The 26,674-nt window shown below is 42.4% G+C and overlaps 1 protein-coding gene across 1 annotated transcript in view; it reads left to right on the forward strand.

Moving 5' to 3' along the window:
* The window catches only part of LOC117288623, a 102,173-nt gene that overhangs the window by 43,551 nt on the left and 31,948 nt on the right, over positions 1-26,674 (forward strand). Inside the window, exons 5-7 of the mRNA XM_033769545.1 lie at positions 8,390-8,504; positions 8,732-8,891; positions 13,023-13,099. Of these exons, the coding sequence (XP_033625436.1) occupies positions 8,390-8,504; positions 8,732-8,891; positions 13,023-13,099 (352 nt within the window). The remainder of the gene's footprint in view (positions 1-8,389; positions 8,505-8,731; positions 8,892-13,022; positions 13,100-26,674) is intronic.

Here is a 26,674-nt window from a genome sequence, read left to right on the forward strand (position 1 = left end):
GCAGTGGCACAAACAAATTAAGAAAATGACAGGTGTTAAGGTGTTACTCTACCTGGTAGAGATTGCTAACAAAATAAACAAACAATTTACCTCCATTGCTGTTGATATTCCTACTCTAGATCTCGATAATTTACCTGCTTACTTACCGTCTGCATCATCAGTCCCCGCTGTAACACTTCAAATGGTTTTTAACAAGCTGAAAAAGGTCAAGTTAGGTAAATCTGGAGGGCCAGACTGCCTTCCACCACGCATAATTAAAGAGTTTGCCTATGAGTTATTCTTTCCTTTGGCCAATATTTTTAATTGTTCTCTTTGTGAAGGTGTAGTTCCTGAAATTTGGAAAAAGGCTTTTGTTGTACCGGTCCCTAAGACTAATCATCCAACCATTGATACTCTGCGCCCCATCTTACTCACTTGTATTTTCTCTAAGGTGTTCGAAGAGTTTGTTGTGGAATGGATCCTTAGTGACATACAGTCTTTCATTGACAAATTTCAATTTGGTTCTTTGAAAGGATCCTCTACATTTACATCCCACTGTTTGGTCAAACTCCTGGACGATATACATTGTGTTCTTGATAAACCAAATAATTCTGCTGTGTTGATAGCCACTGATTTTAGTAAGGCATTTGATAGAGTTGACCACAACTTAGTTATTAATAAATTTATTAAGCTTGGGGTCAGAACTTCCTTAATTCCTTGGCTATGTGGATTTTTATCAGATCGTCTTCAGGCTGTTAGATATAAGGGTGATATTTCTGATTGGGAGAGATTGCATCTGGAGTTCCCCAAGGAACAAAAATTGGGCCCATTGCCTTTTTAGTAATGATCAATGATTTTGTTCCTGATCTTCCAGCGGTCAAACATTACAAATATGTCGATGACCTGACTTTAAGTCAGACCCTCTCTAATCCTAACGAGAGCTCCAATATGCAAAATGTGCTTAATGACCTAAATCACTGGACTGATCTGAATAAAATGAAACTTAATCCCGCCAAATGCCAGTACATGAATATCAGTTTTCAACGTAACCAACCTGATCCACCCACTTTTGACATTTTAGATTCTCACATTAATCAAACTGATTGTTTGAAATTGTTGGGTATTTATATACAGAGTAATTTGAAGTGGGATTCCCAAGTGAACAACATGTATGGTAATTTTAACAGTTGACTGTTCTCTTAAGGCAAGCTTAAACGTTGTTTTATTTCTGTCAAGGATCTGTTAACTGTATATGTTATGTATGTCCAACCCACTATCGAATACGCCTGTCCTGTCTGGTACTCTGGACTTACTAAAACACAACTCATAACCCTTGAAAGGTTACAAAAAAGGGCTTTTCGTATCATTCTGGCTGGTCAGCCAAATACACCAACATCATACATGTACATGTATGTGGAAATATGCCAATTGTTCAGTTTACCTACAATCACTGATAGACTGAGCAATTTATTTGTAAATTTTGGTAAGACCTTGTTTGAATCTGAAAATTACAGGCACTGGCTCCCACCAAACAAAAACAACAACTTGCGGAATGCCAACAAAATGTGCCCCCCAAAATGCAGAACTGGTCGTTACAAAAACAGTTGCATTCCATCCCTTGTCCAAGCACTCAACAATTGATTTTTGTTCACTCAGCTGGCTTGCCTTTTGTCCCCAACCCTTCGCCTTGTTCCTTTAATATGACTTGCTGTGCAATTTTTTGTTTTATCTAATTTGTTACTGGCACTAGCCAGTTTGCCCTTTTAATGTATAAAAACAAATTGTAATTCTTAATGTTTTTTTGTAATTTTTAAACATTTTGAATTTTTATTAATCTCTGTATTTTAAACTCAATTCAGCTTGTAGCTGCGATGTTTGAATGTGTTTTAATAAACCAATAATAAAAAATATCAAAAATCCCTGCCAATCTGCCTGGCGAACTCCCACCTTGCCAGCAGAGACAATTGAGTGCTGATGAACGTGTTGCCAAGGAGAAAACTGTTTTCGACAACGCCATGGCCCGTATTAACCACTACTGGGCATGCTGGGAGAACACTAAATATGCCGATAAACGTATTACTTTGTCTGCCATACCAAGTGGGTCAGATGAAGGACCATTCAAAGATTTTGGACAGGTACATGCTGCAGTGCGTCATCAGCTACAAGGTTGCGAGAGGTCCGCTCAGTGTATGACTAATTTTAATTCGTCATGCGACATATGGATTGGCGCATTGGCATGGTCTTGTTTGCTAAATGCACCGATCCAGCATGTCAACACTGCGTGTCCAATCCACCTGTAAATGATGAGATGCTGCAGTTTGTATGGAATTTCCCAACCCCGAAACCTTCTTCCAGTCATCCTGGTCATTTCTTGACATTTCTTGAAACTTTGCACCAACCCAGGGACTTGCCCTGTGAACACATGCCTTTGTTCCAGGACAAGAACCTGGGAAGGTGTGAAGTTGTAAATATGTATTTACAAGTAAGAAAGACAAGGATGACCACCGGAAGAAGGTTCATCCTCATAGATAATCTATTCTTCATTTTCATTTTCTTTTTTATTTGTTTTTTATACCAGATAATTTGTTTACTTACTCCTGTTATAACTGAACGAGTAGGGTTGAACTACTTGTTGTTTTTGGTTCATTTTAAATGCTCCATCTGATTGTTGTTGGGTTTTTTTAGTGGTTATATTTTATATGTTTTTATTTAAATGCAAAATAAAGCAAATCTGCTTTATACTACCAAAAGTTCTGTTTTTGTACATTGTACAGCAGTTTTCATAGCAATTTACGCAATCGGTTACTTCTATGTTTTTTAACTTGATTTTGCATTCGAAAAAATATTGGTTAATGGTAGGGAGGGAGAGGTTGAAGTGCTGGTTTTGTCTTTAATTTATTACAACTGTATGACATTTTTTTGTGTAAAAAAAGAGCAGATTTCATTCATAAAGAGCAGATTTCATTCAGGCGCTGTCGTTACTTTTTAAATCTGATATTATAATTCGTAGTATTCTTATTTGATATGTGGTGCGTTTTGATAGAACTGCATTTATTAGGTGACCTGTGGTTCCATTTTGACTATTGCGCGAGTATATACTGTAATTTTCGGATTATAAACCGCGGTTTCTACGTTGATTTTGAAAAAAAAATTGAACTCATGCGGTTTATTCTCCGGGCGGCTTGTTTGCCGACGTATAAATATTTAAGAGACAAAACGGCATTTTAAAAAAAAAAATCGTTTGTAAAATATTTTAAATAATGTTTTTTTCTTAAACGAGAACAAAAAACTGCCTGTGTGATGACACACACGCTACATCCGTCCGTTCGTCGTTGCAATATCTGTTGTGGATCCTTGTTGTGGGACTACAATAAAAGTGAGGGAGAAACACAGGCCAACCACTTTTCTTTAATTCCCTTATTGAAAGACCCATTTCAACCTTATTTCCCGTCTACTCCAATGTTTAATAAAAGTGAATCCCCTGTCCTTGTGATTACGCAAACAATAAGGTAGCGCATTTTATTTCATTACTACCGCTATACAATAAAAGTGAGGGAAAAACTTTAGCCGTCCTCATTATTATTCCTTTTATATTGTAAAAAGGAATTTTGTTAGGAACTGTTTACATGTTTAAAAAATGTTACGATATACATTGTAAACAGAAACAACAGTCATAGCCAATACTCTCTTTTGTGTTGTGTAAGCCCTGAAACTGAAAGGACTGTTTGGTTTTGGTTTTGTCAATTTTTTAAATTGTATTGGATTTGTTCAGTATCACAATGATAAACGTATTTTTAGTTGTAACTCTCTTCAATATTTATCCAACACAAACAATAATGTGGTCCCGCAAAGGGGGTGCTGCCAGCTTACAAAAAGAATGCTATCCTATAATAGATCATTTCAATTACGATCAATAGTGTAAACTTCAATACATTTCCACTTTAATTACGACGCAACTCCCACATTGTGGCAACTATACAAAACTGACTGATGTACCGCCCGCCTGTCACTGCACATCGCCACAAAGAGGACCGCAAACAAGCACTGCCCCTTTGTGTGTACACATGCTTTGATTGGCCGTTTGATGATTGGCCGTTGATAGTTCCATTCATACAATCTTGGCTAGACTTCGGAGGATCGAGTAGAGTGGCTGCCAGCGCAGTCTAATCAAACGTGAACAACTTTTGTCAACAGAGGGCGATGGGATGCAGGGCAAAGTTCAACTATTTCTCGATGTGCGTTGTCGACCGATCTTTGATTCACAGAGATTTTGTTGCCAAAGAAGTTCACAAAACATGGTCAACACAACCGATCATCAAATCGCAAATTCTTGAAAAGGGTTGTTCATGGAAAAAAAAGTAAAATTCAGGACTGATAGTGTGAGATAAAAAATCACCGGTAACGCGGCAGGTTTGCGTACTTCACTTCCGTGTTTTAAGGTTATTTTTTTCATGTTTTTATTTTATATTGGTCGTGGTTTATACAACATCCTTCTCTCTCGGCTCAAGAATCACCTTGGCATAGAGGACACGGGCCTAGCATGGTGTAAATCGTATCTCTACAAGTATCTCTACAATAGAACTCATCATGTATTTAATTGGCACCGCGATATCCGACCCTGTTGTTTTAAACTCCTCTGTGCCACAGGGGTCCGTACTCGGCCCACAGTGGTTTACGCTGTACACTTTACCGATTCATGACATCATCCTGAAATTTAATTTGATTTACCATGTGTGCAGACGACACTCGGCTATACATCAGGTTTAAATCTTCTCAAGAAACGCCAATGCATCCATTGCAAGACTTGAGAAATGCATCCAAGAGATTCGACGTTGGACAAAACAAAACTTCCTGAAGTTAAATGATGATAAGACAGAGTTCCTTCTATTTGGGTCACGTCAACAGTTAACAAAGGTTTCAGTGCCATACATTTCCATCGGTGATGCTCGGATAGCTCCCTCGCTGAAAGCTCAGAACTTAGGGGTTATTTTTTATTCATCGATGACACTTCAACCACACATCAAAAACATTGTTCGTCTATCATCACATTCACATCAGGAATATAGGTAAGATTCGCAAGTACTTGGACCAAAGTGCCACTGAAAAGGTCATTCATGCATTTGTTACTTCTCGTCTTGACAACGGCAATGCTCTTCTCTACAGCCTTCCTAACAACCAGATTTCTCGACTTCAACGGCTCCAAAATACTGCTACCCGCATTGTGACACTGTCTAGAAAATCCTGTTCTGTCACCCCATTCTGAAACAACTACCTACACTGGCTCCCTATCTCTCAATGAATCATCTTCAAGCTGATGCTCATTGTCCACAAAGCTCTTTATGGCAAGGCTCCCACCTATATTTCTGAACTGCTTCATGTTTACACTCCATCAAGGAATCTTCGATCAAGTTCCATGCTTCTCCTGATTTAAACCCAAGTTTCGACACTCATGGGGTGGCATGTCTTTTCTTCAGCTGCGCCACGCATCTGGAACTCTCTACCATTTAATCTTCGATCTTGTCTTTTTTTCACAAAATTCAAATCTCTTCTCAAAACTCTCTTCTCAAATTCTCCCTCTGAACCAGCTGGTCTATTCTACCAATTCGGGATGAACCGTTTACGGCATGAATATCTGCCTAGGTTCAATCTCAGCCACCACAGATGTGAATGGCATCTTTGCTGGCTATGGTTAGACCCTCTCTGCAAGCTCCACTTGGGTCAATAAATGGTTCTCCAAGTAAAGCATATGAAAACCAGCCAGCGTCAGCTCTGCCAGGCGAACTGCGAACAGCGTGAAAAGCGTCTCGGGTTCATCAAAGGCCGCCACAGATGCAAAAGTCATCTCTTTGGCAATACCCATTCTACTACCTTCTCAGGAAGAATCGTTTACGGCATGAATATCCGCCCAGATTCAATCTCAGCCACCACAGATGCGAATGGCATCTCCGCTTGCTATGGGTAGATCCTCTCTGCAAGCCTTGAGTACATCAAAGATGATACGAAAGGCATCAAAGGCTCAGAACCATGTGCCAGACGCTAACCAGGTTCCACTTCGAGCTCACCAAACAAGGAGCATGACTACATCTTTAGCTCTCTTTCAGGGGGCGACCATTCCAGAGATTGTGCAGGATGCCTGCTGGGAAAATCTCTTAACATGCACATCCCGCTTCCTGCGTAATGTGCTGCAGTCAGATGGTCGCATGGACAGACAAGTTCTACACAGTCAACAGCCCAGAGACACAGTAAGTGTACCGTCTTGACCTCTTAAGAGCACCTCAAGCACAGCATACTGGTATGTCTTAACATCTCCTGTTTTTCATTTGTTTCCGGCATAATGAGTTAAGACTTGTACTCTCTGGGCACTACACTGCATGTCCTGTTACCTCCCTATATTGCCGCTTAACGGTGCTACTCTGCATTTGTAGGTATCGGAGGTTACGTATTTTCTGTAATTTCTGAAAATCCACGAGGATTTTCTATTCTATATGAGAAAATACACTGTGTCCAGTGTCTTTAAAGTGCGAAAAGTAAAACTTAAAAATTACACAAACAAAAAGAATAAATAAATGGATCATTCCTGCAATGGCTAAAAAGGAATATAAACAAGGCACTTAAATAGGAAACCAGGTGTTACTGATTATATAGGGAAGCTGTATTTGTGTGTGCATACAGGGTATTTGTTGTAAGTCTTACTTAAAGGGATCTACAATACAATATATACTGAAATGTAATGATTATTAATTAGGGATTAACAGACTTCACTGGGTGGTATTATGACCGGGTTGGTGGCTGGCCCTGTTAAGGGACCGAGCCAGAGGCGAGGTCTGTTAACAGCGCCAGCCACCAACCAAGGTCAATATTCCCATTAATAAATACCTTTTTTAAACAAAATTAACGGGGGTTACGTATTTTACGTAATTATCAAGTCAATGCGTTAGGTTATACAACAGTCCATATATATCTTTCGTACCGAACGAGTTTTACTCTCCCACACTCCTCCAAAGTGAGATCCTGTAGGAGTGTTGAATTCCCACTTGATACCTTTATTACACAGGGTATCTCTTATAGATAGATAGATAGATACATGTAGATAGATATAAACGTTTATTCAATGTTGCAAATAGTGTATAATACAGAGTAATATGGACAAAATTACTGTAAATATAAAATATATTAAAAGGTGAAACTTTAAACAAAAGGCAACATCTAGGTCCGGGGAGAAGCACAGCTTTTGTTCCCCAGCCTATGAACAGACAGACCAAAAAACCAGACAGACATTAAAAATACAGGACAAAACTAACAGGACAAAACTAACAGGTGTAAGACAGAAAATAAAGCCATTACAATTTCTACATACAAAAATAACATCAGAATCTTAATAACAGATGTTATCGGGGATAAAGAATATTAACTTTGGTTTTTACCCATACACCGATGTGTGTTAGCACTGTATACTCAGTACTTTCCCGAGTCCTGTGAAAAAATATCACAGACATGTTACTCGGGTGGGATTCGAACCCATGACCCTTGCAATTCTAGAGCAGTGTCTTACCAACTAGACTACCGAGGTTGCCCGGTAGCTAGAGGCAGTTCGAATTCTATGTTTTCGCAGCGGGTACCGCATTGATAATAAGAGATGTTAAATTTGCAAAACAATACCAAGCCATTACTCTTCTAAGTCGGTTCCAGCTGGAGTATTTATTCAGCAACCTGTCTATTATCGGGGATGATTCATCAACGATGGCATCTCCACAAGACTGCTTTGACTTCTGGGTCATCCGCATCAACTTGAAAGCAGCTCCATACACTTTTGAATTACAAAGCACTTCCGTCTTTGACCCGTTTCGACGTCACGTGACATGTGATGACATCATCATGCTGCCATTTTAATATGCTGACCATTACATCAATACCTTTCATATCCCTGAAAGTTTCATTGTAATCGCTTATTTGGAACATTGCAAAACAGCGCTTACGAATTTCAGTTCTGAAAAATACAGATAAATACAATTGAAAATTAAGACTTAAACAAAAACAAGAGCTGTTTGCTTTGCTGCGCTACTAAACAGCTAATAATAATAGTAGTACTGTCTTTTTTAAAGCTTGCATATCCATCACTCAGTGATGCTCAAGGCACTTTAACATTTAGTCCGTTCCTGCAAGGTACGTGAGACTTTGTTTATGAGACCGACTCCTTTTGCATTGCCCCAAGTAATGGTTTACAATCCACTGTGGTGCTATATGTTGCCAATCAAACTCTGCTGATCAGAAACACCTGAGTTTGAATTTGGTGCTTTTAACCGCTAGACCATCACATGCAACTTGCATATTATGTCTCTGAACTTGGGTTCCCTTTTATTTTTATATTAAAATCATATATTGAAAAACAATCTGATTTCTTTTTGTTAAGGAATGGGCAAGGTCTTCAGGTCCCTGAGTCTTCTTTTCCACACTCTGCCAACAGTGGTGATGGTGGTGATGAATATACAAGCTCTGAAGCTTCTGAGCTTGACACACTGGGAACGGTTAGTCTAAAACTTAAATTAATCTTTTATCATCTTACATTTTTATATTGAAACAATATTGGCAAAAAGGTAGATTCAACTCTTGAAAACAACTTGTACTTTTTATTAATAATTTCTTGGAGGTAATATTTCTATGGAGTGTGCTGTAGTTTTTTTCTTCTTAAAAACATATTTTTTCTTAGAAAAGATGATATGTTTAATTTTTATTTATTTTTGTCTGTTATCAGATTCCAACATGGATTAAAAAAGAGTTAAGAGATTCTGCAGCTGTTACAGAGGAGAATGATGCAGATGACAGTGATGATGGGGGGAATACAGAAGAACATGTTGAAAATGACTTCACTTTAGCCAGTATCAAAATCAACAAAGATCTGAAGTTGTTTAATGGTATGAAAATTTGTTAATTAAGGAATAACAGTACAGGATTGGTGGCTGGCGCTGTTAACAGACCAAAACTCTTAGCTATTTGCCTGCCAGCTTAGGGAACAATGCAATTGTAGTATTCACTCTACAGATAAGTATTCGCTCGTAGACCCACCCACACTTCTTTGGGGTGGGGGTTTGTTTCAGGCTCAAACATGACATCTGGGTTTTAAAGAACCAAACTCAAACTTAAATCTTATATCTTTTTTTTTTAAACAAAAATCGATCCCTGTCACTGGTTCCAGTTGAATGAGCTGAAACAAATTAAAATCTTAAATGGCTATAGCTCCTCATTGCAATGATGTTCTGACTTGAAACTGAAATCAAATATTGCTTCTTAAATATAGATTCAAATAAAAAGATAAAACTCAAAGAGTGCATCACTGGTTCCAGTAAAATGAGCTAAACAATGAGAACCTTAAATGGTCTTAACTTCTTATTGCAATGTCAATCTATGGTTAGACCTAGACAAAATTGCAACAGAAATGATTTTATTAGCAACTGTCTCCTGAAACCCTCTAAAAAAACATATCCAAAAAGAAGAAAAAAATGCATAATATGCATAGTTTGCATACATTAAAAATTAACATTTCCCCCTGCCTTTGCACACCCTATACAAAATGGGAGTTTTTTTTCACATAATTTGTTTTCATGGGAATGGTCACTGCATTGTTTCTTAACATTATGAGTACAAAGAAATTCAAGATGGCTTTAAATAGGGTAATAATCTGAGTTAATCAAACCACTATGCCGATGTACATGCTTTAGACTCTGTGGTAGGTTTAAATGTGATTGTTCAATGTTTATAAGTGACATTGTTTTTAAGTCCCATGACAGTCTTTCAGTATTTATCACTAAAGTATTCCCATTTTAAAAACTATATTTGTGACAATGGTATATTCAAATAAACAACTATCAACTTTATTACACTTATACATAGGAGACATTCAAAAGCAACTCTAACTTGCATGCAGTGTTTAACTGGAAAAGTTGCATGACCCCCAAATATTGGTTTGCAACGGATTTTGATGTAACACTACATGGTTTTAATAGTTTTGAGAACTAAAAGGGGGCAAAGAACATTAGAGCTCCTTGCTAAGCTGTCAGTGGCTACATGTACCTGAGGCGAATTCCTACAGTTTATTCCCTTGCATTCGCCACACACACTACTGAGCATTCCAAGCCCAGCTTCTTGCAGGTACATCTCCGGGTATCACAGTATGTTTTGCATTTGCATCGGATCACCTTCACTATTAGATTGTATAGTTATCTTACATTTATGTTAACTGGCGATAAGACGGTTTTGGCGGGAAAATGGCGGCCATCTTGAAAAATTGCCATCATCTTGGATCTGTGGTTGCTCATAAGTGGTTGGAAAACATTTGGACCATTGCCATGAAAAAAATCATGTGAACAAAATAAAATTTCTCCTTTGTATAGGGTGTGCATAAGTATTTTAGGGGGAACACGGTAATTTTTGAATTTATGCAAATTATGCATATTTCCCCTGCTTACTTTTTTTCTACTTTTTTGATATGTTGTTTTAGAGAGTTTCAGGAGACACTTGCAAAAATCATTTTGTGTTGCTATTTTGTCTAGGTCAAGCCATGATTGACTAGACTATGACTTAAAAGTAAGGATACTCATACGAAAAGATAAAATTAAAAGAGTTTGCAACGGATTTTGATGTAACACTACATGGTTTTAATAGTTTTGAGAGCTGCTGCTTCAATTCTAGCTCACCAAACAACTAGTATTAAATGAGGGATTCTGCCTGGTCCTGCAGTTCAACCAGATTTACCAGGTGAACTGTTGACGGGAGCACTTCATAGCCCCCTAGGTTCACACTCAGCCATACCACAGGTGCACCTAGTACCGAACTCTGGTACGGATTACACCCCCTCATCCAGCTGCTGATTCAATTCTAGCTCACCAAACAACTAGTATGAAATGAGGGCTTCTGCCTGGTCCTGCAGTTCAACCAGATTTACAAGGTGAGCCGTTGGCGGGAGCACTTCATAGCCCCGTAGGTTCACACTCAGCCATACCACAGGTGCACCTAGTACCTAACTCTGGTACGAATTACACCCCCTCATCCAGCTGCTGCTTCAATCCTAGCTCACCAAACAACTACATGTAGTATGAAATGGGGGCTTTTGCCTGGTGCTGCAGTTCAACCAGATTTACCAGGTGAACTGTTGGCAGGAGCACTTCATAGCCCCCTAGGTTCACACTAGGGAAACATGCAGCAGGCAAGGAGTTCCAAAGAGATGCATTACCAGGGAAAAAGCTACTGGAGTAGCTCTTTGTTCTACATCTCGGCACAGCCACAGTATAGGGATGAGAACAAGCAGAAAGCCTGGTCTCACGCTCAAACACCCTGGAAGGAGGAACAAGGTTGGATAGACTGGGGGAACATTTACTATGGAAATATCTGTTAAGCAGACAGAGGCTGGCTACAGACCTTCGGTGAGAAAGGGGTTATAGTGTAGATCTTAACTCTTCTCAAACCAGGTTAACAATGCGCTTCTGCACTTGATCTATTAAAGATAAAAGGCAGGCAGAAACTCCAGCCCAAATATGGCAACAGTACTCCAGGAGGGGATGTATAGTTGTCTTGTACAGGTAGAGAGTAGCCTCAGGAGGTAAGAACTTCCGAGCTCGGTACAGACAACCTACTCGCATGGAAGCACTCTTGGCGATACCTGAGATATACACCTCCCAACCCGAATTACTGGAGATGTCCAAGCAAACGAAAGTGTGATACCTCGGGCAAAGTCGACGAACCCACATGAATGGAGGGAAATGTATCATCTCTAGAGTGAGAAAGGGGCAGTAGTTTAGTTTTCTTAGAATTGAAGGTTACGTCTTACGCGTCTTATCCGCAGGAAAATACGATACCAGCGAGTTGTTTCCCCACTTCAGTGCATTGTCTAAATCATTGTTGAGTGAGGCACCCACCCCACCACGGGAAGTGCTAGAAGAGTTGGAGGAAACAGTAGAGAGTTGAATCATCAGCATACATGGCTAGCTGAGACAAGATTACATCAGGTAAATTGTTTATGTACAGAAGCAAGAGAGAAGGACCAAGGACTGAGCTCTAGGGAACACCTGAACTGATAGAATGAGTAAGAGAAGATTGACCCTCAAGCTTCAACTTGTGGTTGTAAAGGAAGGCAGAAATTATAGCTAACATTCTACCCAACATGCACTTTCGCAAACCTTGGCCTGGGCTCCAGCTGCGTACACATTAGAAACGCAGCTATGCTTTTAACCTGAATTTTTAGAGCAGCGCGAATTGCACGCCAAAGTTGGAACATCAGCAGAACTTTTAGTTAGAAGTCGTGACAGTATTGTTAAGTTTCCGGAATGGTGCGTTTTCCTTTTAAGTTAACATTGTTAAGTTACCCTCACTCAAATCGGCCTGTTAACTTGACAGCCCGGTGGTGGTAAGTTACCACCCAGGTAAGTTACCGGCTGTTCACACTGGGACTTAATATCGAAAGTTACCAAGTTGCAGCAGTTAACCATTGAAGTTGAATGCGAACACTGCTATATACCTGTTATATACCTAATTATCAACACCTAACTAAAAGCAAAGTCATCATTGCGATGATATAATTAACTGCCACATATACATTTTTACAATCTATTTACATCATTTGCTTAAAAAGTTACATTACAGAATTGGTAAGCAACAAAAATTGTCTATTGGGTCACAGATTTACATTAAACTTACACAATCGGTCTAATGATGACGAAAGTAGAAATAATCCCTTGAAAATATTTCTGTTTGAAATGTCATATTTGATGAGAAATAAATAAAACTAATTTCCAGTTTATTGTTCAGTGAGCGTTTTATTCAATTTTTTGTTATCGATGTCATGCAAAATGTGTAATTGGTTTTTCACACTATTTTCTCGTGACATGTAGATGGCCGATCGATCTCAAACTTTTTCTGGTTTGTCTGCAGTTTATGTGTATGGTGGATTATATAAATTACTGACACTGCCAGCAACTTTTTTGTTAGCAAGAACCTATTTTGTAATGTTCCTTTAACATCTATGAAACTATAATTGATGTCTTCTGTTTTAGGAAATAATCAAATCGAGAGGGAGAGTAAAGGACAAGTGGTTGTTAAAAGTAAACTTGGACAATCATCAGATCATCAGGTAAATTTTATTTTTAATTTCTAAATTTACCAGTATGGGAGGTCCTTCGTATAATTGGGACAAGGCTGTGGTATACCTCAAGTGGCAGTTGGATAATACATGTACAATGTAATATAGCCTCACTGTTATCACATCAATTTCATTCTAAATTTCACTACAATATTTAACAGGTACCTAAAGTAACTGGACACTATTGATAATTGTCAAATACCAGTCTTCACACTTAGTGTATCTCAACATATGCATCAAATAACAAACCTGTGAAAATTTGAGCTCAATTGGTCATCGAAGTTGCGAGATAATAATGAATGAAAAAACACACTTGTCACACGAAGGTGTGTGCTTTCAGATGCTTGATTTCGAGACCACAAAAGTTAATTCTGAGGTCACGAAATCAAGTTCGTGGAAAATTACTTCTTTCTCGAAAACTCCCTCACTTCAGAGGGAGCCGGTTCTCACAATGTTTTATACTATCAACCTCTCCCCATTACATGTTACCAAGTGAGGTTTTATGCTAATAATTAGTTTGATTAATTACCAATAGTGTCCACTGATTTTAAGCAAATTTGTTTTTGACAGAATGCTATTTGATTTTGTTACAACGTGTTTTTTACCATTTAACTTTAATTTTGATATTTGTACACTTCTGAACTTTTCACAATTATCAAAAGAAAAAAATCTTAAAAAATCAGGCCCCAACCGAAAGGTTTTGAAAAACTAAAAACACTTCTGCCATTGACAGCGTGCGTCAAAATGACAATGACATCATGTTTGAGAGTTTGCTTTGTTATACCTCGACGCTGCAACAAAGTGGCTATACAAATTGGAGCTCCCAACTATGACGTAATGAGTTATGACTAAACAGAGCTTTTTGCGAATCTTTAAAAAAAAAGCTGGATCAGGGTATTTGAATTGTTTGTTTACACAATTAAAATCTATTGATAGTCATATGACTCGATTTCCTTATTGATTGAAAACATTTCAGCAAAGATCACGATTTGCCATTTTCGTCTTTAAGGAAAGACCAACCAAATGATCCAAAGCTCCTTACCATTGTTATTTCAAGCTTTTGTAACCATTAAACACGTTAAACTTCTGTCATTTATCTGGCGTGGCATGTTGTGTCCCAAAGGTATCATAGGCCAAATTTCATAGATTATGAAAGCACAAAAAGTTCTTAGCAAAACTTTTACTTAGCAAAAATAATTAAACAGCCAGAACACCGTACAGTTGCCATCGCTGCGATTGGTGCCCCTGTAATTTCTTGCTTAGCCATGAAATTTGCTGCTTGAATTTTCTGCATTTAAGTTCAGTTGTCTAGTGGTAGACATCTGCTTTGGCAATGCAAAGGTCCTAGGTACAAACCCCACCTGATTGGTTTGCATGTGAACAGTGCTTAAAGTGGGTTTATAGCGGTAAAGTAAAATGAAAGAAGAATAAGTATGTTATAAAACAAATCCTACTGATTCTAAATAAAATATGACAAACAAAACGACAAACCCAGCACTGTTTTGAACGCCTCCTGACCCATTATGAAAACAAACAAATTAAGATAATAGTGCGTGTGACCCCAACACGTCACTGACATGACACGGCGAAAATCACGTGACGCGGAAGTAATCTGTACATAATACGTACTACATTGTAGTACAATGCACTGTCACAGTGTTCGGAGTTCACTCGACACACGCTGCAGTCATTGTAGTACACAATGCACTGTCACAGTGTTCGGAGTTCACTCGACACACGCTGCTGTCATTGTAGTACACAATGCACTGTCACAGTGTTCGGAGTTCACTTGACACATGCTGCAGTCATTGTAGTACACAATGCACTGTCACAGTGTTCGGAGTTCACTCGACACACGCTGCAGTCATTGTAGTACACAATGCACTGTCACAGTGTTCGGAGTTCACTCGACACACGCTGCAGTCATTGTAGTACACAATGCACTGTCACAGTGTTCGGAGTTCACTTGACACACGCTGCAGTCATTGTAGTACACAATGCACTGTCACAGTGTTCGGAGTTCACTTGACACACGCTGCAGTCATTGTAGTACACAATGCACTGTCACAGTGTTCGGAGTTCACTCGACACACGCTGCAGTCATTGTAGTACACAATGCACTGTCACAGTGTTCGGAGTTCACTCGACACACGCTGCAGTCATTGTAGTACAATGCACTGTCACAGTGTTCGGAGTTCACTTGACACACGCTGCAGTCATTGTAGTACACAATGCACTGTCACAGTGTTCGGAGTTCACTCGACACACGCTGCAGTCATTGTAGTACACAATGCACTGTCACAGTGTTCGGAGTTCACTCGACACACGCTGCAGTCATTGTAGTACACAATGCACTGTCACAGTGTTCGGAGTTCACTCGACACACGCTGCAGTCATTGTAGTACACAATGCACTGTCACAGTGTTCGGAGTTCACTCGACACACGCTGCTGTCATTGTAGTACACAATGCACTGTCACAGTGTTCGGAGTTCACTTGACACATGCTGCAGTCATTGTAGTACACAATGCACTGTCACAGTGTTCGGAGTTCACTCGACACACGCTGCAGTCATTGTAGTACACAATGCACTGTCACAGTGTTCGGAGTTCACTCGACACACGCTGCAGTCATTGTAGTACACAATGCACTGTCACAGTGTTCGGAGTTCACTTGACACACGCTGCAGTCATTGTAGTACACAATGCACTGTCACAGTGTTCGGAGTTCACTTGACACACGCTGCAGTCATTGTAGTACACAATGCACTGTCACAGTGTTCGGAGTTCACTCGACACACGCTGCAGTCATTGTAGTACACAATGCACTGTCACAGTGTTCGGAGTTCACTCGACACACGCTGCAGTCATTGTAGTACAATGCACTGTCACAGTGTTCGGAGTTCACTTGACACACGCTGCAGTCATTGTAGTACACAATGCACTGTCACAGTGTTCGGAGTTCACTTGACACACGCTGCAGTCATTGTAGTACACAATGCACTGTCACAGTGTTCGGAGTTCACTCGACACACGCTGCAGTCATTGTAGTACACAATGCACTGTCACAGTGTTCGGAGTTCACTCGACACACGCTGCAGTCATTGTAGTACACAATGCACTGTCACAGTGTTCGGAGTTCACTCGACACACGCTGCAGTCATTGTAGTACACAATGCACTGTCACAGTGTTCGGAGTTCACTTGACACACGCTAGTACACAATGCACTGTCACAGTGTTCGGAGTTCACTTGACACACGCTGCAGTCATTGTAGTACACAATGCACTGTCACAGTGTTCGGAGTTCACTTGACACACGCTGCAGTCATTGTAGTACACAATGCACTGTCACAGTGTTCGGAGTTCACTCGACACACGCTGCAGTCATTGTAGTACAATGCACTGTCACAGTGTTCGGAGTTCACTTGACACACGCTGCAGTCATTGTAGTACACAATGCACTGTCACAGTGTTCGGAGTTCACTCGACACACGCTGCAGTCATTGTAGTACACAATGCACTGTCACAGTGTTCGGAGTTCACTCGACACACGCTGCAGTCATTGTAATACACAATGCACTGTCACAGTGTTCGGAGTTCACTCGACACACGCTGCAGTCATTGTAGTACACAATGCACTGTCACAGTGTTCGGAGTTCACTTGACACACGCTGCAGTCATTGTAGTACACAATGCACTGTCACAGTGTTCGGAGTTCACTTGACACACGCTGCAGTCATTGTAGTACACAATGCACTGTCACAGTGTTCGGAGTTCACTCGACACACGCTGCAGTCATTGTAGTATACAATGCACTTTACAGTGTTCGGAGTTCACTCGACACACGCTGCAGTCATTGTAGTACAATGCACTGTCACAGTGTTCGGAGTTCACTCGACACACGCTGCAGTCATTGTAGTACAATGCACTGTCACAGTGTTCGGAGTTCACTCGACACACGCTGCAGTCATTGTAGTACAATGCACTGTCACAGTGTTCGGAGTTCACTCGACACACGCTGCAGTCATTGTAGTACAATGCACTGTCACAGTGTTCGGAGTTCACTCGACACACGCTGCAGTCATTGTAGTACAATGCACTTTACAGTGTTCGGAGTTCACTCGACACACGCTGCAGTCATTGTAGTACACAATGCACTGTCACAGTGTTCGGAGTTCACTTGACACACGCTGCAGTCATTGTAGTCCACTTCAGGGGACTCCCTTACCTGTTAAACCTACAATTTGCATATTTCTCTTAGCCTTAGGCTTCCACGCTAGAATTTTATACCACAATAGGGCGCCCTCCATCGTCCGCCCCTGCCCACGGCCAACTCGTCCTCTTTTCTCTAGCGTTCAGCGAAGACAGACGTGTTTTTGTTACGGACGGATCCTTAAGTGATTTTTGGTATTTTCGGAGGAAGTTGTGAGTTTTTCCTTTAGTGATTATACTGTGCTTCTTACGTTTTATATTGTAAAGACGTTTACTTACTGTACAGAGTACACTCGTTTTCTGTTTTTGGTAATTAAAATTACACGAGTTGTGTCAGTGCTTTATTTTTGAATTGTTAAAAGATTTCACGTTACATTTTCAGTTATTAGGATGGCGGACTCACGCAAAAGCAAGCGTGGGGTGACGCCCAAAAATTTTGTTCCATGTTCTTCTTGCCGACGTATTAAGCCCCGTCCCGAGCAAGATTTACATGCCTTGTGCCCCCGTTGTAGACCGTGTAACCGGCAAGTGTCGTGCTCGGTTTGCAAGGACTGGGGGTCAGCAGATTGGGAGGCCGTAGCGGCATGGGTTCGTTCCCGGTCTCCCTCGGGTGAATCGGCAGCCAGTGCATCTTCCGGAGCTGTGTCCAGAGCCAAAAAGACGACATCGGCAGGACGATCGCCGCTTTCCGGGGTCATGCCTAAAGGGTCTCTGGCCACCGGTAAAGCATCGGGCCATACTACTAAATCCGTGCCTGTGAGGCCTCCGGAATTTAGTATAGTCACTGGCGCCGAGAGTCCAAGCAAGATCACTCAATCGGGGGAAATGTCCCAGGCCGTTTTGAGTGATGGATCCGACACGGCGCCCCCAGCCGGGCAGCCCGTGATCGCTTCCAAACGTAAGCAGGGGAAGAAAAAGGGTACTTCCCGGGCCAAAGCTGTGCCTGCGGTGCAGGTAGCGACAGGCCACGTTAGCCCCGGTGAAACCGGAACAGACTCCGGTAAGACGGGAACGGTACCCGGAAACACCAGTGCCCGGCCAAAGACATTGGCGGGTGTTTATGTGGCCCCGGCCCCGAGCCACGGACAGCATCGGAGCCGGGATAAGTCCGATGGTGAGGAACGCCACCGGCGTAAAAGACGCCGAAGATATACTAGTTCCAGTTCATCATCCTCATCTTCCCGATCGCCACGGGGTCATCGCCGGCATCATAGTAAGCGGGAAGACCCCACATCGGCCCTTCTATTACAAGGGTTCCGTGAACTGACGGCCAGTATCACGTCACTAATACCCAAGCCGACAGCGCCGGCTCAACCGGTGGCTCCACCGGAGCCAAGGCAGGTTTTACCGAGGATGGAGGACGTAATGTCAATCACCGTCTCGGATAGTTTTTCCGACCCGGGCAGTGTGTCAGATAGGGATCCACGCCGTGTTTCAGCAGCGGTAGCGGTCCCAGACACCGAACAATCCTCGGGAAATGAGGAAACTGTTCCCCTGACACAGCGACGGGATAACCGGGAACGACCCCCAGGGCGGGAGGATGATTCATCGGGTGATGAATCATCCTACCAATCCACAACCGACCAGCGATTGCGTATGGTCATGAAAGATATGGTACGGGTGTTGCACATACCTTCCAATGAAGAACCAGACCCGGTAGACGGCGCTAGACAATCGTTTAAGCGTCGTACCGCGCCGGTCGAACCAAAGGAATTTTTTCCGGTTCTTCCAATTGATCGGCTGTGTGCCGATCGTATGAACGCACTTTCGGAAGTGAAAAAGATACGTCCGTTCGTGCGCCGGGAAACTCGCCCGTTCAGAGTACCTCAGGCAGACTTTGATAATTTTTTATCAGTGCCGCCCATGCCCGCTACAGTGCGTGATAAAATCACGGCGGATTCGGGCGGTCGAAGTACTTTGAAGTCACCTTTTCCGTCCAAGGAAAAAAATGTGTTTGAGGAGTCATTAATAAAAATTGATACGGCTTCACGGGCAGGAATTCGGGTGGCATGTTTTTTACAACTCCTTTCCGAATATTTGGTGTGTTCTTGTGAAGCAGATTCACCTGTATCACCAGAGGAAACCGAGACAGCTTTTCGTTGCCTTGACGACGGGCTACGGCTGTGTATGGACCAGTTTATGCGGGTGTCCTTGATGACAATCAATGCACGGAGGACAAACGTTTTGGATACGATTTTTGTTCCCTCCGATGGATTGAGGTCCAACCTGGAATCTCTCCCCCGGCTGAGTTCCGATTTATTTGGAGGAAAATTCCAGGAGGTCATGCAAGCCGAGGCGAAGCGAATTAAAGCCACAGACAAGATTAACCTCAATAAACAATCAAGTCAAGGAGGCAGCTCTCGTCCGGCAAGAGGCAACAGTGGAGCTACTAAGGGCAAAACGTTCCCCCGTAAACCTTTGAAGCCGTTTGCTCCAAATCCATCGGGCTCTGCTTTCAAGCCCACTACAACTGTTGTACAGAGTCAGGCTTTTGGGTCGCGTTCACGAGGTAGAGCCGGCTTCACCCCCCGCTCCAAAGCTTCGCGCGGAGGTTACCGGGGTGGTGCTTGGCGCCGGTGACGCCCCCCTTCCCACGACCCCCTTTCCAGGGCCCGTGGGGGGTCGACTCATTTATTTCGCAAAGACTTGGGCCCTTTTGTGCAACGACGGGTGGGTACAAAAAACGGTAGCTTCCGGCTACAAAATAGAGTTTACAAGTACTCCCCCGTCTGCATACCTACCGAGAACAACACCGATTCCAACCGACCGAACCAAGCGTCATGCTCTGGAGTCGGAGATATCCGCCCTCTTGCAAAAACAAGCCATATGCAGAGTGCAAACAGAGGATGCGAATCGAGGGTTTTTCTCAACCTTTTTTCTAGCTCCAAAGAAAAACACAGGAGAATGGCGACCGATTTTAAACCTTCGGCCATTAAACAAATATGTCCGACCAAAACGGTTTCGGATGGAGTCGCTGCGGACAGTTTTGGATGCATTACCCATTCCAACCTGGGCAGTGTTGATCGATCTAAAGGATGCCTATCTACATGTTCCGATGTGGGCCGAACATCGAGCGTTCCTACGGTTTTGTTACGACCAAAGGACTTACGAATTTCTGACACTACCGTTCGGCCTTTCCACTGCCCCGAGGGTGTTTACACGGCTGGTGAAAGTCGTAGCAGGAATCCTCCGGCGACGTCAGGTACAGATTTTTGTTTACCTGGACGATTGGCTCATTGTTGGGGAGACAAAGGAGGAAACAAGCTGGGCACTCAAACTAACTGCAAACATCATTTCGGAGTTAGGTTTTCTGATCAACATCGAAAAATCGCAGCCAAATCCGACAAGGCACCCAGTTTTCTTAGGAGCAAAACTGGACCTCCAGCGAGGACTAGCTTTTCCTACCGAGGATCGAGTCCACAATCTTTTGGACTGCATCACTCTGTTCAGAACTGCCAGTGTGGCCCCAGCAGTGGCATGGCTTCGGCTATTGGGCCTAATGGCAAGCATGGTGGACGTACTCCCATGGTGCAGATTGCGGATGCGCCCGATACAGTTGCATCTACTTGCATACTACCGACCATGTATTCACCATATCCAGCGGCCAGTGCCAATCCCAAATATGATTTGCCCCCACCTGGACTGGTGGTCGCGGCGAACAAACATCATGGTGGGACTGATTTTCCCACGACCGCGACCTACCTTAACTCTGGTGACCGATGCCTCCAACACAGGTTGGGGGGCACACATTGGAATGGAATCAGTAGCGGGCTCTTGGTCCCAGGCGGACAGTCAATACCACATCAATGTCCTAGAACTGCTCGCAGTTTTTCGGGCACTGAAACATTTTGTCAGAATAGTGACAGGGGAAGTGGTCCTCATAAAATCGGACAACTCAACGGTTGTCTCTTACATAAACCGCCAGGGCGGAACGCATTCCCCGCAGTTGTGCATGCACACATGGGAGCTTCTGCTTTGGTGCCAGGCGAGACAGATCAATCTTACGGCGGTCCACTTAGCCGGAAAGCTGAATATCATGGCGGATGCTCTGTCTCGGGGGAAGGTCCTTCCAACCGAATGGACTCTGCACCCGGCAGTGGTTCAATCGATCTTCCAAGTATGGGATCGTCCTCACATCGATCTGTTTGCGTCGGCACTGAACCATCAGTTACCGGTGTATTGTACACGCAACCAGGATCCGAAGGGATGGGCAGCAGACGCTTTTTCCATCAGTTGGAAAAACATGCTAGCATACGCGTTTCCCCCGATCTCGCTTCTACCAAGGGTACTGACAAAGATCGAGGCGGAAGAGTGCAGAATCATCCTCATCGCACCATTTTGGCCACGCCAGCCTTGGTTTCAGAAAATAGTTCGCCTCTTGTGCAAGCCGCCGATAATTCTACCGGTGCGATCAGACCTACTGCGTCAACCACGGTCCCTGATCCCGCAACCAGGGGTAGAGTCCCTCCACCTAACATCTTGGATGCTGTCAAGCAATCACTGCGATCAGCGGGCCTTTCAGCAGACGCTGCCTCATTGGCAGCCCAAGGCCGCAGACTGTCTACCCGTAGGACTTACGACAGCCGATTACGACATTATCATAGGTGGTGCGAAGAACACACTTATGATCCATGCACAACGCCTCTAGCAGTGGTTGGAGATTTCTTTATGTACCTGTTTCATAAGGATTTGACGATATCCACTATTCGGGGCTATAGATCAGCTATAGCGGCTGTCCATAAAGGGTTCGCAGATGGATCTACTGTGTCCAATAACGCTAGCCTGGCTCAGCTCCTGCGGGGGATGTATGTTGAAAGGCCTCCATCTAGGAAGCTGGTTCCATCCTGGGATCTTGCACAAGTTCTTAAGGTCCTGGCGGAACCGCCATATGAACCATTGGCGAATGCCCCCTTATTGGACCTATCAGTCAAAACAGTTTTCCTGTTGGCTACAGCCACAGCTAGACGAAGAAGTGAGCTCCATGCCCTTTCAGTTGAACCAGGGCACATTAGATGGGAGCCAAGTGGAGTAAGACTGGTGCCTCGTCAGGGGTTTTTAACGAAGAATCAATCTCCTTCCTTCCTTCCTCCACCAATTTTCGTGCCGGACCTTAAAAGTTTTTCCTCGGTCCCACAAGATAAACTGTGGTGCCCAGTTCGAGCACTCAAGTGGTACCTGGCTCAAACAAAACCCTTGAGAGGAGACACCACCCAACTGTTTATTTCAACAAATAAACCACACAAAGCAGTCTCTGCAGACTCCATTTCCCGGTGGATAGTTACAGCTATCCAGGCATCTATCAAAGACTGGCCAAAGGTACCGGACATTCGGGTCAATGCCCATGACACCAGAGCCATGACGACATCATGGGCCTACTTTAAAGGTGTCCCCATTCAGGACATTTTGCAAGCAGCAGCCTGGAAAATACCATCAACATTCACATCCTGCTACCTGCGGGATGTTCTCCAAGCAGAAGGAAGGACGGGCCGTACAGCCCTCTCAATAGGAGCATCCAAGGAAGGTTCTACCCTGGAGTGATGGGGGCATTACCTCTGGATCAAGAAAGAATAAGCTTTCTGGTGAGTTCTTTAGTTTTTTATTCATACCTTTTGGTATGGGACAACGCGAAGGGACATTAAGTTTTAGGTTTCCCGAGACGCGGTTTTTTGAATAGGCTCGCTCTGAAGCCCACCATCCATTTTTCGGGGCTAGTCTATGCAAATTGTAGGTTTAACAGGTAAGGGAGTCCCCTGAAGTGGACTCCCCCAAATCTAGGTGATTTGGGAGTCCGCGAAGGGACGATACTTACCTGTTAAACCCTCCCTCCCTCCTTCCCCACAGTGGCTCGCCTTACTAAGTTCTAGAGAAAAAGAGGACGAGTTGGCCGTGGGCAGGGGCGGACGATGGAGGGCGCCCTATTGTGGTATAAAATTCTAGCGTGGAAGCCTAAGGCTAAGAGAAATATGCAAATTGTAGGTTTAACAGGTAAGTATCGTCCCTTCGCGGACTCCCAAATCACCTAGATTTGGGGGAGTACAATGCACTGTCACAGTGTTCGGAGTTCACTCGACACACGCTGCAGTCATTGTAGTACACAATGCACTGTCACAGTGTTCGGAGTTCACTCGACACACGCTGCAGTCATTGTAGTACAATGCACTGTCACAGTGTTCGGAGTTCACTCGACACACACACGCTGCAGTCGTTTTATGCAATATTCCTTCTACTTTTAATGCTGGATTGAGTTGTTATTGTACAATTTGGCCATCAAAGTTAAGTGTAAATGGTACAAAATGTCAGTATCGTGTGTCATCTTGGGTGGATGCTCATAAGGCGAAAAATGTGGACGTATTTTGGTTGACTTTTTTCAAAGAACGGGCCACAGCGAGCATGGGTTTGACTCATAAACAACACACGCTCCGACTTCTGATTTACAAGTTCATCATAGGCCTATAATTTGCTAGGCACACTTTTGTGATGATTGCGTGGTCAAAATCGTGGATTATATGAAACGAATTTGTCTTGGTTCCAGAGGAAGAGACCCAGAGAGAGAGAAAGTGAGCAAGGGTATGTACACTTAATGCTTATTTCGTTTTTAATATCGTGGGAAGTATTTTTTCATTTCATTTAAGTTTTTATTTATTTGTATTTTATTTTATTTTATTTTATTTTATTTATTCATTTATTTCTTCTTCATTTTTTGAGAGGGGGGGGGATGGGGGTGGTCGATCATATGTAGAAAGAACCATGTATGATAAATTTTAGTGAGATGCAGTAGTTGTTTATCGGATTGGATGTCATTTAAGCTGTGAACTTCCATTTTGTAAGTGTACAAAACAAATATCTTTATGTTGTGTTACCTAATTAAGTAAGACAGATAACCACAAAGTTTCCAATAACCCAAACAGCCATATATTAAAATGTGTTGTTGTTGTTGGCCCTCTGAAAATTTGGTTCTTAATCGTTAGTTGTCCATTGATTTGTTCTCATTTTAAACGTTAAACAGGTATTCAACAAGTGGAAGATGAATACAGTGAGCAACTCAGAGATTTGTATGAACCAGAAATACTGGTTGGATGTGAGTAATAATCAACAATCTCAAATCATTAGTCTGTTGCTTTAATAAAAGCGCACTGCATTTTCCATTCCCATTGCTATCAATTCTGAAAGTATTTGGTGGAGATTTTTCTCCCAGCCTAACTGTCACATCCCGGAATTTGAGATAAGCCAAAACGGGACACAACCTTTGGTAGATAGTTTCACACACACACACAAGAGAGGGTAAAATCAAACGCATTGTCCACAAATTCATTTACGAATGAAAGAAGGAGGCTCCACCCATTTAGTTTGCTTGGGGTGCGGTGCCTGGGGTGTCGGAATCAGGCCCGCTGAACACCAAGTCATTCCCGTCTCGCTGTAGTCTATATCAACTCTTTCATTTCTTCCTTCCCATCTCTCTACATCCCTCTCTCCCTCTCTCTTCTCCCATGTGCGGTTCTCCCTTCATGGGTAATTTGGGGGTTTCCTCTCCAAAATTGGGACCCTGGAAAGAACACATAATAACACCTTATTCCTCTGCAATATTATATACAAAAACTAATACCAATGGGCGACATCTTAATGTTTGAACACTTATCATTTTGACAATATTACAAAAATAAAAGCTCCACTTAGTTGTTTTAAAGGAAATTCTTCTTTAAACACAAACTCCAAACTACTTGATCTCAATTTCTAAATCAAACAAATACTTTCTCAAATTAAATTATTAAACACAACAAAATATGATTACTTACAGCTGTAAATAATCATATTTTGTCGTTCTTTCGATCCTGGCCTAGAGTAGTACGCCAACGAAACTGCTTTTAATGATCAGTTGACATAATATTACTTATGCCGTACTTGACGCTCTAGGAGCACTCATTTGCTCATTCAATATATACCTCTATAGAACTTAATCTGGAAACTGCTCAGTTCTCAATAACTGGCTCTAAAATATCGAGGCTGACAAACACACCGTCCTCTCCTCAGATATCTCAAGTCGCAAGTGCCCACTCAAATAATATTTGCTCCCAACAAATTTATGAAACCCGCGAAAAGGTGTACCCTGTGACTCCAATGTATTGTTACCAAAGGGGTGCATAATGAAACAGAAGCACTACTGGCCCCATATTAATACAGCCAATCACAGAGGATTCTATTAACTTTACGTAACTCCCATTCTTTAAAATGAAGTCTACGAACTTTACAGGCCCATTGGCCATAAAAACCAAAATGATGTTACTCTTAAACGAGTGGTTAAGAGCATCGAATTCAAGTTCTGGTGCAGTCACCGGAGTGTGGGTTCAAATCCCGGTCGTGACACTTGTGTCCTTGAGCAAGATACTTTACTATAATTGCTTCTCTTCACGGAATAAATGGGTACCTGCGAGGGTAGAAGTTGATATTGTGAATGAAAAAGCCTTTGGAGCGATATAAACTGTTGCCCAGTTGTATACTCCCAAGGGAGCTGAGAAACATTAAAAGGGATGTTATAGGCCCTATGACCAGGGCACTAATGTAAAGCGCATTGATACGTGTAATATTCGGGAATAACTGGAGAGTATTCAAGACAAGATGTCTGCCTTTATGAGCATGTTAACATGTGCTAATAATATGAACACTTGAGGGCGCAATAACAATAGTGCGGAGTCATTATTCTACATCTCCCCCCAAGTACAGATTGGTGTACTTTAATCCCAAAAATTTTTCAACAAATCCAAGAGTGTCCATGAAAAGATCTCTAGAGTCCATGAATCATGTACGAATGTTAACGCTTAAACAACTTTAATAATTTTAAAAACCAAAACAGTAACTAGAATTTTTAGCAAACAAGACAACTGGAATAACAACTTCAAAAAATTCTGCATGATTTTTATGCAGAGAGAGCAACAACTTCCCAACTCTCAATTTTTTAGCCTGCAATGTTTTTAATGCAGCTATTTGCTTTTTTGGGAACGTTTTTTGTTTTGTTTATAAATCAAGGCGGTTAGGCGGCTTCACTAAATGTCCTGATTGGGTCGTCATCACCGCTGGTGGTGGAGTACTCGATGGTGGGGACAACTCCACTCTGGAGAAGTGGATGGAGGAAACTGCTGCATTGGAGTAGGAAGTACTGTCTGCGTTGTTACATCAGAGGCTGGAGACAGTAGTGCATCTGGGTCGGGTGTTTGAGGGGTGTGGTCTGGTGTGGGGACGAGAGCTGATCGATTTCGGCGAACTGTGCCAAGATGGCTGGGATGATTTAGCGAGGATGGTCTCTTGGCGGTTCTGGTCTCGGATCCAAACTGAGTCACCAGGGTGTAGTGTTGGTAGAGTC

This window comes from Asterias rubens, chromosome 3 (genome assembly GCF_902459465.1).
Source record: "Asterias rubens chromosome 3, eAstRub1.3, whole genome shotgun sequence".
Taxonomy (NCBI): domain Eukaryota; kingdom Metazoa; phylum Echinodermata; class Asteroidea; order Forcipulatida; family Asteriidae; genus Asterias; species Asterias rubens.